Raw genomic sequence first — 13,877 nt, forward strand, 5'->3', positions numbered from 1 at the left:
AGTATAAAAAAAATTGAAATTTAATCAAATAATAAAAATATATTTATCATATAAATTAAAATTCTTAATTATCATTAATATTTAGCAAAAGACAATATAAAAAAAAATACATTATTTATTTATTTATGTAATAGCATTTAACCACATTTTGGAGATATTTTCTGAAAATTTATTTTTGATATCTTCATCCAGCAACTTGCTGCATAAGTTATTTGCTATGCTATATACCATAACAGGATTTGGAACATGAACCAAATCATTGAGTATTTGTTTTTTTTGTATTTTTAATTCATTTAATTCAATCATGAGAGATTCTATATCTTGATCAGTTTTACTTTCTTCTTGCGTTTTACCTAAAAAATGTTAAATATTTATTTTTTCTATTTTTTATTACTAAATAAAATAAATAATATTTTTGTAACTTACATTTTACAGAAACTATTTGAGTTTCCAATTTATTAATTTCATTTGTTACTGACCAATGTTTTACTGCTTGTTTATTTATTGCATCCTCTAATAAATTTTCAATCAAATTGATATAGAATTTTATATTATTACTAATAGATTCTTTATCTATATTGCATGTAAACCAATTTAAAAGGGCATAGCATAAATAAGCTCGTAAACTTATTGATACGGAATAATCAGTTTTTGTATAAATACTTGTTTTATCCATTAATCCTTTAATATCTAATTTTATTATAATTTCAATTAGTAAATTATGTTGATTTTCAAAATTTTTTCTATGTAATATTTCAAATTGAGTAATGGTATGTAATGTAGTAACAATATGTTTCAATTTTTGTTCTTTTTCAACTGAGGCTATTGCTAATGCAATGTTATGACCAACTACTAACCATAACTGAAATTGCAAATTATTAAATATAATGACTAATTTTTAGTATTTTTAAGAAATTAATTAAAATTTGAATCAATCTTACCATTCTCTCATTATCTAAAGTAGTACAAAAGCTATTTTTAAATAAATCAGTATAATAAGAATTACAATCTCCACAAACTGTTTTTAAAGCTTGCAATAAACCATAATCTGATTTTCCGTCTATCCACGTTTGAATCATATTAAAGCTTACATTTTTTTTAATTATTTTGTCAAGTTCTTCCAAAATCAACAAATGTATTTCTTGGTACTAAAAGTAAATATTTTTATTTATTTTTTAAAAAAATAGTAACATATAAAACACATATGTTATGTGTTTATATATAAATATACCTTAAGATATGGAAATTTTGTTATTATATTTCGTGTTAAGTCATATTCTGAATTTGTGAAAGTTGCAATTATTGCTTGGTCAATTAAAGATTTACTTAAGGCATCATCATTGCATAAGAGAGCAATTTCAGCTGCTGTTATTAAAGTACTTGCATCTTTACGGCGTCCAAGATATTTTATTATATCAGAAAATTCTCCTAATTTAGCATAACTGAAAATAAAATTATAATATTTTACTTATTCATGATTATCTTATAACTTATAACTGATAACTTATAACTTACATGTATGCTGCTTGTTCAAAATTTCCTGTATGTACACTATATTTTGCCCAATTTTTTAAAATTTCTGTCAGTACTGGATCATCACATTCAAGTTTACATCTTGCAAGAATATATGCTTCTTTATATAAATTTGCATCTTGAAACACTTCTATGGCTTTATAAGTTTTATGTATACAAAGTAAATAAGATACTGCTTTACAAGGATTGCCTTCAGTTATTAATTGATAAGCATATAATTCACACATATCTTTCCATGTTCTGTAATATGTATTACTATTAGTTACTTTTTGATAATTCTAAAATCAAATTTTATAAAATGAACAGATAAAATTACATACTTCATAGATAAACTAGCTGAAAGTGAAACGAGAAAATCATTAAGACGTTTTTCTTTAGCAGCTTCATCTAAATTTTGTTTAAGATTATTACACCAAACATCCATTTCTGTGACTAAATTGTGTTTATTTTTTTCAATATGAACAAATCCTAAATAATGATTGAAAACAAAAGAAATATGTTATAATATTTATTATAACATTTATTTAACATTTTTTTTATTTTAATAATGAATAACTTACTTTCATTATTTATATGCGACATAAAATTTTTTTGTGTAGAAAATAATACTGGTATCATATTATATGAAGTATCTTTTTGAATTTCTTCGATATCCAAACTGTTATTTTTTATTTTTCTTACAATATTTAAAAGAGAGTTAAGTAAAAATGTTTTTTCATTTGTTGTATTAGTGCACTTTGAAAAATATGATCGCTCAAATTTTTTATTTTTTGTCTCTGTTTTTATTTTTATTTCTGACTCTGAAATTATTGATTATTCATTATTTATATTGTAATAATATAATTTTTATTATTTTTATTAAAATTATTTTTATACTTTGAACAGTTTGGGAAACATCTGAAATAGAACATTCTGATGTAGCCTTAGTTACTTCTAATAAATTATTTTCAATGGAAATATTTTTATTTGTTTTATTTTCTTTTTCTTTAGTTTTATTTAATATTTTTTTAGATAATTTTTTTTGTGGTAAATTATAAGCAACTTTCCATATCCGTACTGTGAAATCTGCAGAGCCAGTTATAATAAAATCAGGATCTAATGGACTCCACATACAACACAATACAGGACCACAATGTTCCATATAAGTAGCTATTAATTCTTGTGTTTCAATATTCCATACCTAAAAAAACAGTGATATATATATATATATATATATATATATATATAATATAAATATTTATTTTCATGATAGATATTTATTATTTATTATTTTATTTTTCTTTTTATTTAAATGAAATTAAGAAAATTATACCTGTGCAGTTCCATCATAACTACCAGATATTAAATGTCCACTTATGTATGGACTCCATGCTAAACAAACAACATTTTTACTATGTCCATTTAAAGTAGCTACAATTTCATTCACTTTGTAAATATCGCACTTTTCTTTTTCTAAATTATCATTATTAATAGAATTTTTCAATTTTGTAAAATGATCTATAAAATTAGATAAATCGAAAATAAGTATAGTACATGATTCAAAAGCAACAGCCAAATAATTTTTTAATGGAGAAAATGTTGAATCTGTTGCTGTACTTTCGGGATGCCAAACTAAACAATGTACCATTTTTGAAGCAAATTTAGCACATCCACATATTTCAAATTCTTTATTAAAAAATGAAATTGTTCTGAAAATAAAAGAATTTTTATTTTTATAAATTTCACATATCATATATTATATATATAAAAACATACCCATTTTCAAATCCTACTGCTAAACAAGAAAAATCTGGCTTCCAAGAAAATTCTGTACACTCTTTTTTCAGTACAGATTTAGGTTCTAATTAAAAAAATTATAATTTTATATTCACTATGATAATAATATTACAATCATTAAATTAATTTGAAAATATAAAATACTACCTTGATTTGGTTTTTCTGGATCATAATACACAAGTTCTCCTTCTCCACAAGAATATAAAACATATTGTTTATTTTCTGGATTTGGCCCCCAACTAAGAGTATATATAGTATTTCTATGGTACTGTCTGTACAATGTGGGTAATTTATTATTATTTATATTAAATACACCAACTCGGCCTTCTTCAGTTGCATATGCTAATAAATTTTCTTTTTCAGGATGCCATGATATCTATGTAATGTAATTAATATGTATAATATAATAATTATTAAACAATCAATTTTAATTTTTCAAAGAAATATTATTTAGAAATATTTTATTTCCAATATATCTTAATATTAAAATATAATATAGATCTTACTGCGCGAATTTTTCCTTTAATTTTTTGCCATAAAAAAGTTATATTAAAGGAAGTATCATGTGCTTCTGATAAATTCCATAATCGTAACATTGCATCTCCAACTCCAAATGCAACATGTGAAGTATCTAATGGACAAGCAGCAATGCAATAAACATATCCAGATTGTGTAAAAATATCATAATCCACTTCAACATTATTATCTTTTATTCCACAACAAATAATTCTTCGATCTTGTGCTAAAGTCCAAATTGTATGTCTATAATTTATTCAAAATATTTAAACTTATGGTTATTTCATAATAATTATTCTAATATATTATCATAAATTTGTTAATAAAAACCTCTGTTTTACTCTCCAATTTTCTATTGAATTGTTTTGGATATTTGGTATATGTGCAATACAAAATAAGCCCCTAACATGATATGCATGTATTACTTTGACATTAGGTTTGCCTTTTATCATTGTTGATAAATCCCAAGAAATTAATTCACCCCATAATGAACTTGTAAGTAATAGCTTAGGTTCTATCCAACGAACTACAACCCAATTACCTATAGAAGCATTTAATTTGGTTCTATGCTGATGAGAATCAAGAGGACCTGTAGGTAATGAAATTGTTGTTTCATAACGACCATCTCCACCAGCTTTCCAAATGAAAATTGATCTGTAATTTAAAGTTTATATATTAAAATTGTGATTGCAAATATTTTATAAAATTTTTTAAATTACCTGTCTTTTCCTCCTGAAGCTAATAGTAAATCTTTGTTTGGATTTCCACTTAAAATATTAGTCTCTATGGGACACCATGATAAACTAACTATTTCAGTATCATGTCCTCTAAGTTTGTAATCTATTTTTCCTTTACCTTGAAAATTAAAGATATAAACTAAACCACATTTTGAGCCAATAGCTACAAGATGTGGATCATGAGGACAAGAAGAAATACAAGTACATATCATTTTTCCTAGTGAAATTGAAGAAACAATATCAAAATAAATATTCCACGATAATACATGACCATCAGAAGTTGCTGCATATATAATATAAGGATTTTTATAAGACCAATCTACACCTACTGGTACACTTTGTTTATCCTAAAATTAAAAAAAAATTTAAATATAATATTATTATTAATTTACATATTAATATAAGAACTTACAATGTCTAAAAGATAAGCTACAGATAATGTTTCTAAATTCCATATTTTAATTGCATTATCATCTCCAGTAGAAGCTATTAAATTAGCATTTACTTCTTCAAATTGAGGAGTAAATGCAAGACATGTCACTTTAGATTTATGAGCATTCTTAATAATAGAATATTGTAATGTTTTATTATTTTCACTAATTTTAGCAATAACAATCATATTTCTAGCACCCCATGCTACAGTGCCATTGAAAGAACAAGTAAAAATATTACTTAAATACCAGTTTGGCGAAGGTGGTAATATTGTTTCATTCATTATTATAAGCTGAAATACAGATGAGAAATATTCTAAAATGATATATTAAGGAATGACACATATTTATAGTTTATTAAGGTTAGCCGGTTTTTATTTAATATTGATTCAAACATAAAATACACTTTTAATACAATTGGTAAATAATAGTTCTTGTTAGATGTTTTTTTTTATTAAAAAGAGTTAAAAAAAATTTATGATAATATAATTTATTATCGTTAACAAAACGTTTGAAATATATACGTTACAAGTATTCAATTATATTTATATATTAATATTCACTTATATTTTTAATTGCATACCTATTTTTTACATATTTTTTTTATTAAACATTTATTTTTATATGGTTTTTTTAAGAAGAATATTTAATTTATTAAGATATCAAATGATGTTTATAAAATCTGTTAAAAAAATTACTTCAATAATAATGTCCTGTACCGATGAAAGTAGATAAATATAGTACGTATATATATAAAATATAATTCTAGAATATATTTATTTTTAGGTTATTAATAGATAATGTATATATTGAAATATTTAATTTGATTTTATTATATTTTATTATCATTATTATTTGTTTTGTTCTTGTTACATTAATATATCGATTTATAAAGAAGTAAAAGATATTTAGGTAATCATTACTGATATTACAAAAATATAACCTTAAATATAAAAATAATTATGATATATATCTAAAATGCATATATTTATTTACATAAAATAAATGTTTTCATAATTTGTAAATAATAAGTAATAAGAATAATAATATAATACCTGATATTTTATATTTTATATACATCTATCATTAAAATAAGAGAATTGTATTTTTAAACTTCGCTCGAAAATAGAATAGTGTAAAATAATATAATGATTTAATTTTTGCTTTCTTTTACATTAAAAACTATATTTAAACATACAATTTTTTAAAAATATATGTATTGTTAAAAATTATATAATTCAAAAATTTTAAGTGATAGAAATATATAAAAATTAACAATAATGAATAAAGATATATGCGTATGTGTGTATGGTATGTGACACGTATATATTATGACAATTTTAATAATCGTAATTTTCCTTTCCTTCTATAAGATAAAAAAAATATATATAGTACATATATGTACAATATGGGCTATATTTCATTTAAATTTTCAAATTTTATAATAAACATACAAGTATTAAATTTATACATTAAAATACTCAAGTTGTAAAGAATAAAATTATAATTAAACGTAAACATATATTGAATTTTTTAATATTAAAATGGAATGTGTGAATCTTCACAGTTTTAATTATGACTAATGTACAATGTTCAAAACTTATTCATAGTGACAGAAGTTGAACAGGAAACGTTCAGGAAACAGGAACGTACTTATCCGTATATTTAAGAACTTAAATAAATATCAATATATTTTTACTATTAAATTTTTCTAATAAAGTATATAAAACTTTTTCTTATATTTTATAATATTTTTAATATTTTGTTGTTTGTTTAATTTTTTAGAATGAAGAGACAAATTGTGATATTTTTATCGCTACTTATTTTTCATTCCGTGATTTCATTCAGCTTTAACTTTAAATTATTCAATCATTATAAAAAAAGTGAAAATGAAGATTCGAATGAAAACCTTGACATTGTAAGTAGAATTATATTTCTATTTGTAAGACATCAAATATAATATAAAATCAAACATTGAAAAATAAAATACAAAGTTTATCTATCATTTAATATGCATATAATAGTTTTGATTATTATATATACAATATTTATTTTAATTATTTTTTAATTTTTATTATAATTATTTTTTAATTCATTTTTATGTGTGAAAATAGAATATTTAAGAAAGAAAATAAAATTATTTATCGGAAAACATGTTTATTTTTTATTTTTTCATCTTTTAAAAGATAACTAAATTTTTTTTAATTATTATCATTGAAAATTAGTTGTCTGCAAAGTGATTTACATGTAATAATTTCTGTTCTATTATATATTTTAATTTCTTTAATATTTGTAAATTGCTAAACATGTTATGTTTTTAAATTACTAGGTGAATTTACATGTTTATTCATGTTAATTAAATATTTGAAATATATTTATCACATTAATATTTTTAATGTATGGAAAAATTGGATATAATCTTAACAAAATTTTACAATAATATGTAATATGTATAATTCTAATATACAAAAATATATATTATATAATATAAAATATTATTAATTAAATAAAATATAGTTTTTTTATAAAAACTTTTTATTGTTTTTTGTTTATTGTAATTGTTGTCATTTAATTTCAATTTTATTATTCAAATCTGTTATAGTAATTTTTTATGTATCTATTATAGTAAAATTATAATATCTATAAAATTCAAATTATCTTATATAATTATAGTAAATCTTCTATAGTTTTATTAATATATAATTAAATAGTTTTATTAATAATAAAATTTTTTTAATATATATTAAATAGTTTAATTAATGATAAAATTTGATACATAAAATTATATTATATCTGTATTTTGTTTTTCTGATTTTTTTTTTAATAAATGGCATTAATTGTTAATAATTTAATTTTTTTTATTGTAGTTACAAATGATAAGAAAAGAGGGTTATCCAGCTGAAGCACATGTAGTTTTAACAGAAGATGGTTATATCTTGACAATGCACCGAATTGTAGGTAAACCTGGATCTTCTACAATTTTTTTACAACACGGCGTGTTGGGTTGCTCTATGGATTGGATTATACTTGGCAAAAAAAATTCTCTTGGTACAACATGCGTATTATTTAGTAAAACAATATCTATTCTAAAATTAAATTTAAATTTAAAATTATTTCAAAAATTTAAAATTAAATCTTTTTGTGTTTTTTATATATACTTATTGTTTTTTTTATACTTATAAATTACTTATAAATTTTAAATTTTATACTTATAAATTTTAACCAATTATTATTTTATATTTTAATTTTTATTTACGATTATAGCTTATTTATTAGCTGATAATGGTTACGATGTATGGCTTGGAAATTTTCGTGGCAATACTTATTCAAAAGCGCATATTTCCTTATCACCAAAAAATTTAACGTTTTGGGATTTCAGGTATTTATAAATAATAAAAATTAATAATAATTGAAAATAACAATATATTGTAAATAATTAAAAGTAATTAAAAGTTTAAAAAATTTTTTTAGAAATATGTATAGAATAATAGTTTTATTTTTATGCAAAAAAATCATATTTTATATATAAAACAAATAATTAACGAGAATTTTAAAATTTCTAATATTACTTTTGTGATAACATATTTAGTTGGCATGAATCAGGTATTTATGATCTACCGGCAATGATCACTTACATTGTAAAATTGAAAGAAAGTTTTTTAAAAGCATACATCGGATTTTCAATGGGTACGACATGTTTCTATGTGATGGCTAGTGAACGACCACAAATAACAAAATTAATACAATCAATGTATAGTCTTGCTCCAGTAGCATTTTTAAAACATATACGAACTCCTTTACGATATTTAGCTCCGTTTGCATCTGATTTTAAGGTAAAAAAATAATTAATAAGCGATTACAACAATTTTTTGATTTAACATCTAAATTCTCATTTTTATATAATTAAAAGTAATGAAATATTTTCGTGTTAATTTCCAGAAAATATTGTATCTATTTGGAGATGGAGCATTTTTACCAAATAGTTTTATTACAAGATTCTTAGCAAAATATTTGTGTGATATGAATTTTCGGGAAGAAAAGATATGTAGTAATATATTGTTTATTCTTGTTGGGTTTGATGAAAATCAATTTAATTACGTGAGTACAACAACTTATGTAAAAATCTATATTAGATTTTAATATATTTATACAAACTATTGTAGACGCTGGTACCTAAAATTTTGAATTATCAACCAGCTGGCACGTCTTCTAAGACCATGGTTCATTTTGTTCAAGAAATAAAATCTGGAAATTTCCAACAATATAATTATGGTATAGAAAAAAATTTATTGATTTATAATAGTCCTGAACCACCTAGATATAATTTATCAAAGATAACAATACCAATCGTATTATTTTACGGTAATAATGATTGGTTATCTAGTCCTCAGGTATTTATGTATTTCGAAATTTTTTAATGAATATAGATATTTGCATAGTTTAATTATTTTTTATTTATATTGTATTCTATTTTTTTGTTTAGGATGTTATAAAGTTAACCAATGAATTATCAAAGAAACCAATTATCTATAAAGTGCCATATGCGAAATTCAATCATATAGATTTTTTATGGGCTATGGACGCTCCTAAACTAGTTTATAAAAAAGTGCTTAAGATGTTGAAAGAATCTTTATACTATTAATAATATGATAGATTTAAATAATATTTACTATTATTATATATTTAGAAAAGTACATAAAATATACAACCATGACATAAATTAAAAATTATAATTATGAAAAAAATATCTTAAGTATTTCAATTTAACAAAAATATAACTGCATTTAAACTATATTATAATTATATTGACATGTATTTAAATCATCGCTAAATAAATCTTCTAAATAATAAAAGACACGAAAATTGGATGATTATAATTATGTTCCAAAAGATTTCAGAATATGCATTGTTATTCAAATAATAGCAACTTTCAGTCTATTTATCCCAATATTTGGAACATATAAATGATTTGGTAAATAATCTGGTCAGCCAATCGATTCGATAGTGCATCTTGAATATTAACCCAACTTAGGTATTTGCTGTCCACCGGATTACGTAAAATGTATTGATGTCATAATCTACGGATCGGGCCACAAAGCCATGGCCTACTTGATGAAAATTTCAGACAAATTTCTATTCCACACGAGAAAATATTACACTGATGTATCGAATAATAATTCAAATTTTACAACATCGTTTTTTTTGATTCTATTGATTCTATTGATTCAATTGATTTTCTTGATATATTTCATTATCATTTAAATCAACGAATATTATTCGTTTTTTTTAGTATAATAAAATAGAATGATTCACAAAAATACAATCATTTTTAAAGTATTTCTAGAGTCTTTATAAACAGATCATACTAAAAACCAATGTCGATAAATTCTCTTATTGATTGTGTAATGGAAAATCACTAGTGATCCGAGAATCCCTCAGGGATATATCAAGGATATGACCTTACGTACGATCTTCAGGTTTTATTATATATATACTTGGATAATTTAAAAAAATATATATATATCTATTATCATTTGTAATCGATTTTCCAGATCTTTTGAAAAATAATGCCAACATGAATATTTTGAAAAAAATTTTTTGAAGAAAAATAGAAAATCATTTCTTAAAAAAATTATCCCATAGAATAGAATCTTCTAAATTAAAAGTAATAAAATTTCTCAAATGATTCGTTGGAATTGGAAACAATTGAAAACTTCTTATAATCACTTGAGATCTAAACAAAATTCACATTTTTATTATATATATTGGTCATTTTTATTATATATACTAATTCAACAATGATAAAAGAATTATATTTAATATGCATTTCTTGTAACTATTGTCTATAATTATTAATACTATAATAATTTGAATATATTTATTAAGTTTATTATAACATACAATACTATTTCTTATCGATCGATGATTCAGAATTCTATAAACAAGTAACAGTAAATTTCACTATTTATCTTAATTAAGTAGATATTGAAATTAATTAATTTTACAATAAAATAAAATTTTACTATAATTATTAAAAATAGTAGAAAATAACAAAATAAAATTTTAAATTTTCTAAAAATGGATTTTATTAAGATATAAATTATAAATTATAAATATTATAAACAGTTCACACAAATTGAATGTTCAACATATTATGTATATCACAATTCGGTTACGTTTCGATTACTTTTGCCAATTGTTTACATGTACTTACATATTATTTAAGTCCAATAAATGAAACTGCTTGAGTAATTCTTCATATAACTCAACCATTTAATCATTGAGTCAAATCTCGAATCATCATATCATCGTTAAGAACTATATTTCAATATAGTTCTTATACACTTCTTGCATGCTTGTCAACTTCTTCTTCACAAGAATTTTATAATTCATCAGAAAAAGAAAAAGAAAAAGGAAAAGAAAAAAAATATTAAGAAAAAAGAATCAATATTGAATTTGTTCCAGACAAACAAGCGAAAACAGCAGACAGCAAGCAAACAAAACGATTTTCATCGTACCATTATGATCAAGTTGCACACGAGCATAGTCGCGAGACACGCACGTGCGTGCATGGTTGGTTGTGCGCTTGCGTTTTGTAGTGGCTCCGCGCGCGGCGAGGCGCGGCTGGTAATACAGAAAAGCCATGGTCCGATGGAACAAAAAGAGCAGAAAGAGAAACAGGAGGAACAGAAGCGAACTCGTCGCGAAGGTAGAACGCGCGTGTACCGCGTGCACTTAGTTTATCGTGTATCCAGAAAGAGAGAAAGACAGAAATAGAAAAAAAGAGAAAGATAAAAGAAAACAACGAGCACGACTCTCAGAGTCTCGAACTCGAGAAGTCTTCGCGAGTCCGGCGAACCGACACACCGCTCACCGATTCCAAAGTCCGTCGGTAGGCTCAGTTGTCTCCGAACCCTCGAACTGTTCGGATGTAGCTACTTTCCGAGTTTTATTTAAGTTTTTTCCACGTTTACGAAATTTGCTTGTTTCGCCGTTGCTCGCTGTATTCTTGTCTCTGAATCCATCTTATTCTTTATATGTTCGTTTTTCACGGACTCGTGTGATCGTCGTGCGGTGAAATTCGATTTGAAGAAAAAGAAAAAATAAAAAAGACAAATTTGATAATACGAACATTTTACGGAAGGAAACACAGAAGGAAAAGAGTGTTTTTGTTCCGTGGTTGTCAATAATTCGCTTTTACTAGAATTGTTATTTTTTTTTATTCACTTTTCCACGGTTACATTTGATTGCGTGCAGTCGATTAGAAAAACGAGAAAAGAAGGCAGAGCGCTGGAGCGGCGAAGAAATCGGAAGAAACTTGAGAAGAAGAAAGGAAGAAAATCTCATCGTTTGGACGAACGAATAATTGAGTATCCTTAACACGTAAGCAAACATTTTTCTTTCATACATTTTCTTTATTGATTTTGATAGATTTTGAAAAGTTCCTTAATTAGTATTAAATCAATTGATTTTTTCTCAAGCGATTGAATCAATCATTTTCTCGTTGTCCATTTCTTGATTAGTTAGGAAACGTATCACAAGGAAGTATACGCGCTCAAGCCATGCACATGTACAGTTATTTAATATTTATCACTGGCGACCTCATTTATTTTAAGTTATCGGATATCGGTATTCTGCTTGAGTTCGCGCGCGACACCAATGCAACTGTGGAAAAAGCTGATGCGAGAAATCGGATACGAACGAAAATAGTGGTCTGCCAAAGGCAGAAAGTGTAACGTGAAATTGTCACCAGTATATACTTATACGCTGCGTGACACGCTCGTAAAAGTGAATTTAAAAGTCCCGGTCGATCATGTTGATGTGTGTATAAAATTGACTTCTTGTAATTCAGTAGATCCGCGATCTATATTTTTCTATTATAATTTATATAATTAAAATTATTCGATCCTTATTATATTGGATCGAATTTAAACGAATGGTAATTCAAAATGAATAGATATTCTGCTAAATAAATATGGAGTTTTCATTTAAACTTTACAATTAATTATTTTGCTATGATCTGATAGTGAGTTATCATGTCGAACAATGTGAATACATATTGAACGAAACATAAAAAACATTTCTCAAGAACAGTGAAATAAATTTGAAATTGTATTTCATGCCGCGTTTTCGATGATGTTTGGAATACAATGGCGACATCTTGGTTCAGATCGTATATCGTACAAGTTAGGTTAGATGATATTGTAAATGATTTAGAAGATTGTGAATTTGTTATTAGTTATTATATAATATAGTTATATATAATAATATTAGTATATAATAAATAGTAAAGTTTGATAATAATTGTGAAATAAATGATATAGAAGTGACAAAATTCGGATATTTATGCTTTTTAAATTAATTCGTTGACATATTTTTTTACGATTCATTCAAGCCAAACTATGCAACAAATTAAAAATAAATGAAAATAAGAAAAATCGAAGAAATAGAAATGAAATTAAAGAAAATTAAACTTTAAATACTTCTTCTATGCAAAATAATGAAGGTAAATAAAAAAAATTTTTACAAATTTAAATCGATATAATTTTATTATACATAGAGCATAAGATAGAAAAATGTAATGTAATATAGATATTATAAATATATTATAAAGTTATAAATATTAAATTTAAGGATAATAATTAAGCAAACGATTTCAGCAATGATAAAAATTTTATTAATGAAGATAAATAAAAGTGAGATTAATGTAAAATTCTGAATAATATATAATTCTGAAAAATCTATATGGATATTATTATATATAAAAATCATAAAAAAGTATATTATACAATCACAAATAAAAAAATCTTCAATAAAATATCTATTAGTCAAATTATGTATAACATTAAGAAAAAATAATTATTTTATTTTTCAAAGTTATATA

At 23.4% G+C, this 13,877-nt stretch overlaps 3 protein-coding genes across 9 annotated transcripts in view; 2 read left to right on the plus strand and 1 right to left on the minus strand.

Annotated features, from left to right (window-relative positions):
- Window positions 1–19: 19 nt before the first annotated feature.
- Window positions 20–6,144, minus strand: rig (gem nuclear organelle associated protein rigor mortis). Of its 2 annotated transcripts, none has more exons than XM_012493341.3 (16): window positions 6,049–6,144; window positions 4,975–5,286; window positions 4,545–4,909; window positions 4,156–4,479; window positions 3,816–4,071; window positions 3,457–3,685; window positions 3,289–3,373; window positions 2,846–3,221; window positions 2,410–2,713; window positions 2,094–2,333; window positions 1,854–2,001; window positions 1,516–1,773; window positions 1,232–1,442; window positions 942–1,148; window positions 427–862; window positions 20–353 (listed from the first exon to the last, which is right to left on the minus strand). In XM_012493341.3, exons 2-16 carry the CDS (start codon window positions 5,275–5,277, stop codon window positions 124–126), a joined length of 3,972 nt encoding a protein of 1,323 aa, XP_012348795.1. In that variant the 5' UTR covers window positions 5,278–5,286; window positions 6,049–6,144; the 3' UTR covers window positions 20–123. The 2 variants fall into 2 exon arrangements, with proteins under 2 accessions (XP_012348795.1, XP_031775656.1); XM_031919796.2 differs by lacking the exon at window positions 6,049–6,144 and adding an exon at window positions 5,577–5,708.
- LOC100873029 (lipase 1) lies at window positions 5,141–9,846 on the plus strand. Of its 6 annotated transcripts, XM_086910449.1 has the most exons (9): window positions 5,206–5,355; window positions 6,779–6,911; window positions 7,861–8,041; window positions 8,258–8,372; window positions 8,583–8,596; window positions 8,645–8,826; window positions 8,933–9,091; window positions 9,157–9,384; window positions 9,477–9,846. In XM_086910449.1, the coding sequence occupies exons 1-9, from the start codon at window positions 5,330–5,332 to the stop codon at window positions 9,633–9,635; spliced, it is 1,197 nt and encodes a 398-aa protein (XP_086766575.1). In that variant the 5' UTR covers window positions 5,206–5,329; the 3' UTR covers window positions 9,636–9,846. The 6 variants fall into 6 exon arrangements, with proteins under 6 accessions (XP_086766570.1, XP_086766575.1, XP_086766573.1 ...); XM_086910444.1 differs by having other exon boundaries at window positions 5,141–5,355; window positions 8,583–8,826; XM_086910447.1 differs by lacking the exon at window positions 5,206–5,355 and adding an exon at window positions 5,471–5,733 and having other exon boundaries at window positions 8,583–8,826.
- Window positions 9,847–11,682: 1,836 nt separating this feature from the next.
- The window catches only part of LOC100872793 (UNC93-like protein), a 41,701-nt gene continuing 39,506 nt past the window's right edge, over window positions 11,683–13,877 (plus strand). The window contains exon 1 of the mRNA XM_003698407.4: window positions 11,683–12,376. The gene's annotated coding sequence lies outside the window, so the exon portion shown is untranslated. The remainder of the gene's footprint in view (window positions 12,377–13,877) is intronic.

Source organism: Apis florea, unplaced genomic scaffold (genome assembly GCF_048593485.1).
Source record: "Apis florea isolate Af1SG1 unplaced genomic scaffold, ASM4859348v1 contig_3184_pilon, whole genome shotgun sequence".
Lineage (NCBI taxonomy): Eukaryota > Metazoa > Arthropoda > Insecta > Hymenoptera > Apidae > Apis > Apis florea.

Excerpts from the sequence above, each read along its gene's own strand:
- rig (XM_012493341.3), bottom strand. The coding sequence starts at position 5,277 with ATGAATGAAACAATATTACCACCTTCGCCAAACTGGTATTTAAGTAAT. Across the intron at positions 3,374-3,456 it reads TCCAGAAAAACCAAATCAAG|AACCTAAATCTGTACTGAAA; the intron begins GTAGTATTTTAT and ends TTTTTTAATTAG. Across the intron at positions 2,334-2,409 it reads TGTTTCCCAAACTGTTCAAA|AGTCAGAAATAAAAATAAAA; the intron begins GTATAAAAATAA and ends CAATAATTTCAG.
- LOC100873029 (XM_086910444.1), top strand. The coding sequence starts at position 5,330 with ATGACACATATTTATAGTTTATTAAG. Across the intron at positions 8,827-8,932 it reads CGTTTGCATCTGATTTTAAG|AAAATATTGTATCTATTTGG; the intron begins GTAAAAAAATAA and ends GTTAATTTCCAG. Across the intron at positions 9,092-9,156 it reads ATGAAAATCAATTTAATTAC|ACGCTGGTACCTAAAATTTT; the intron begins GTGAGTACAACA and ends AAACTATTGTAG.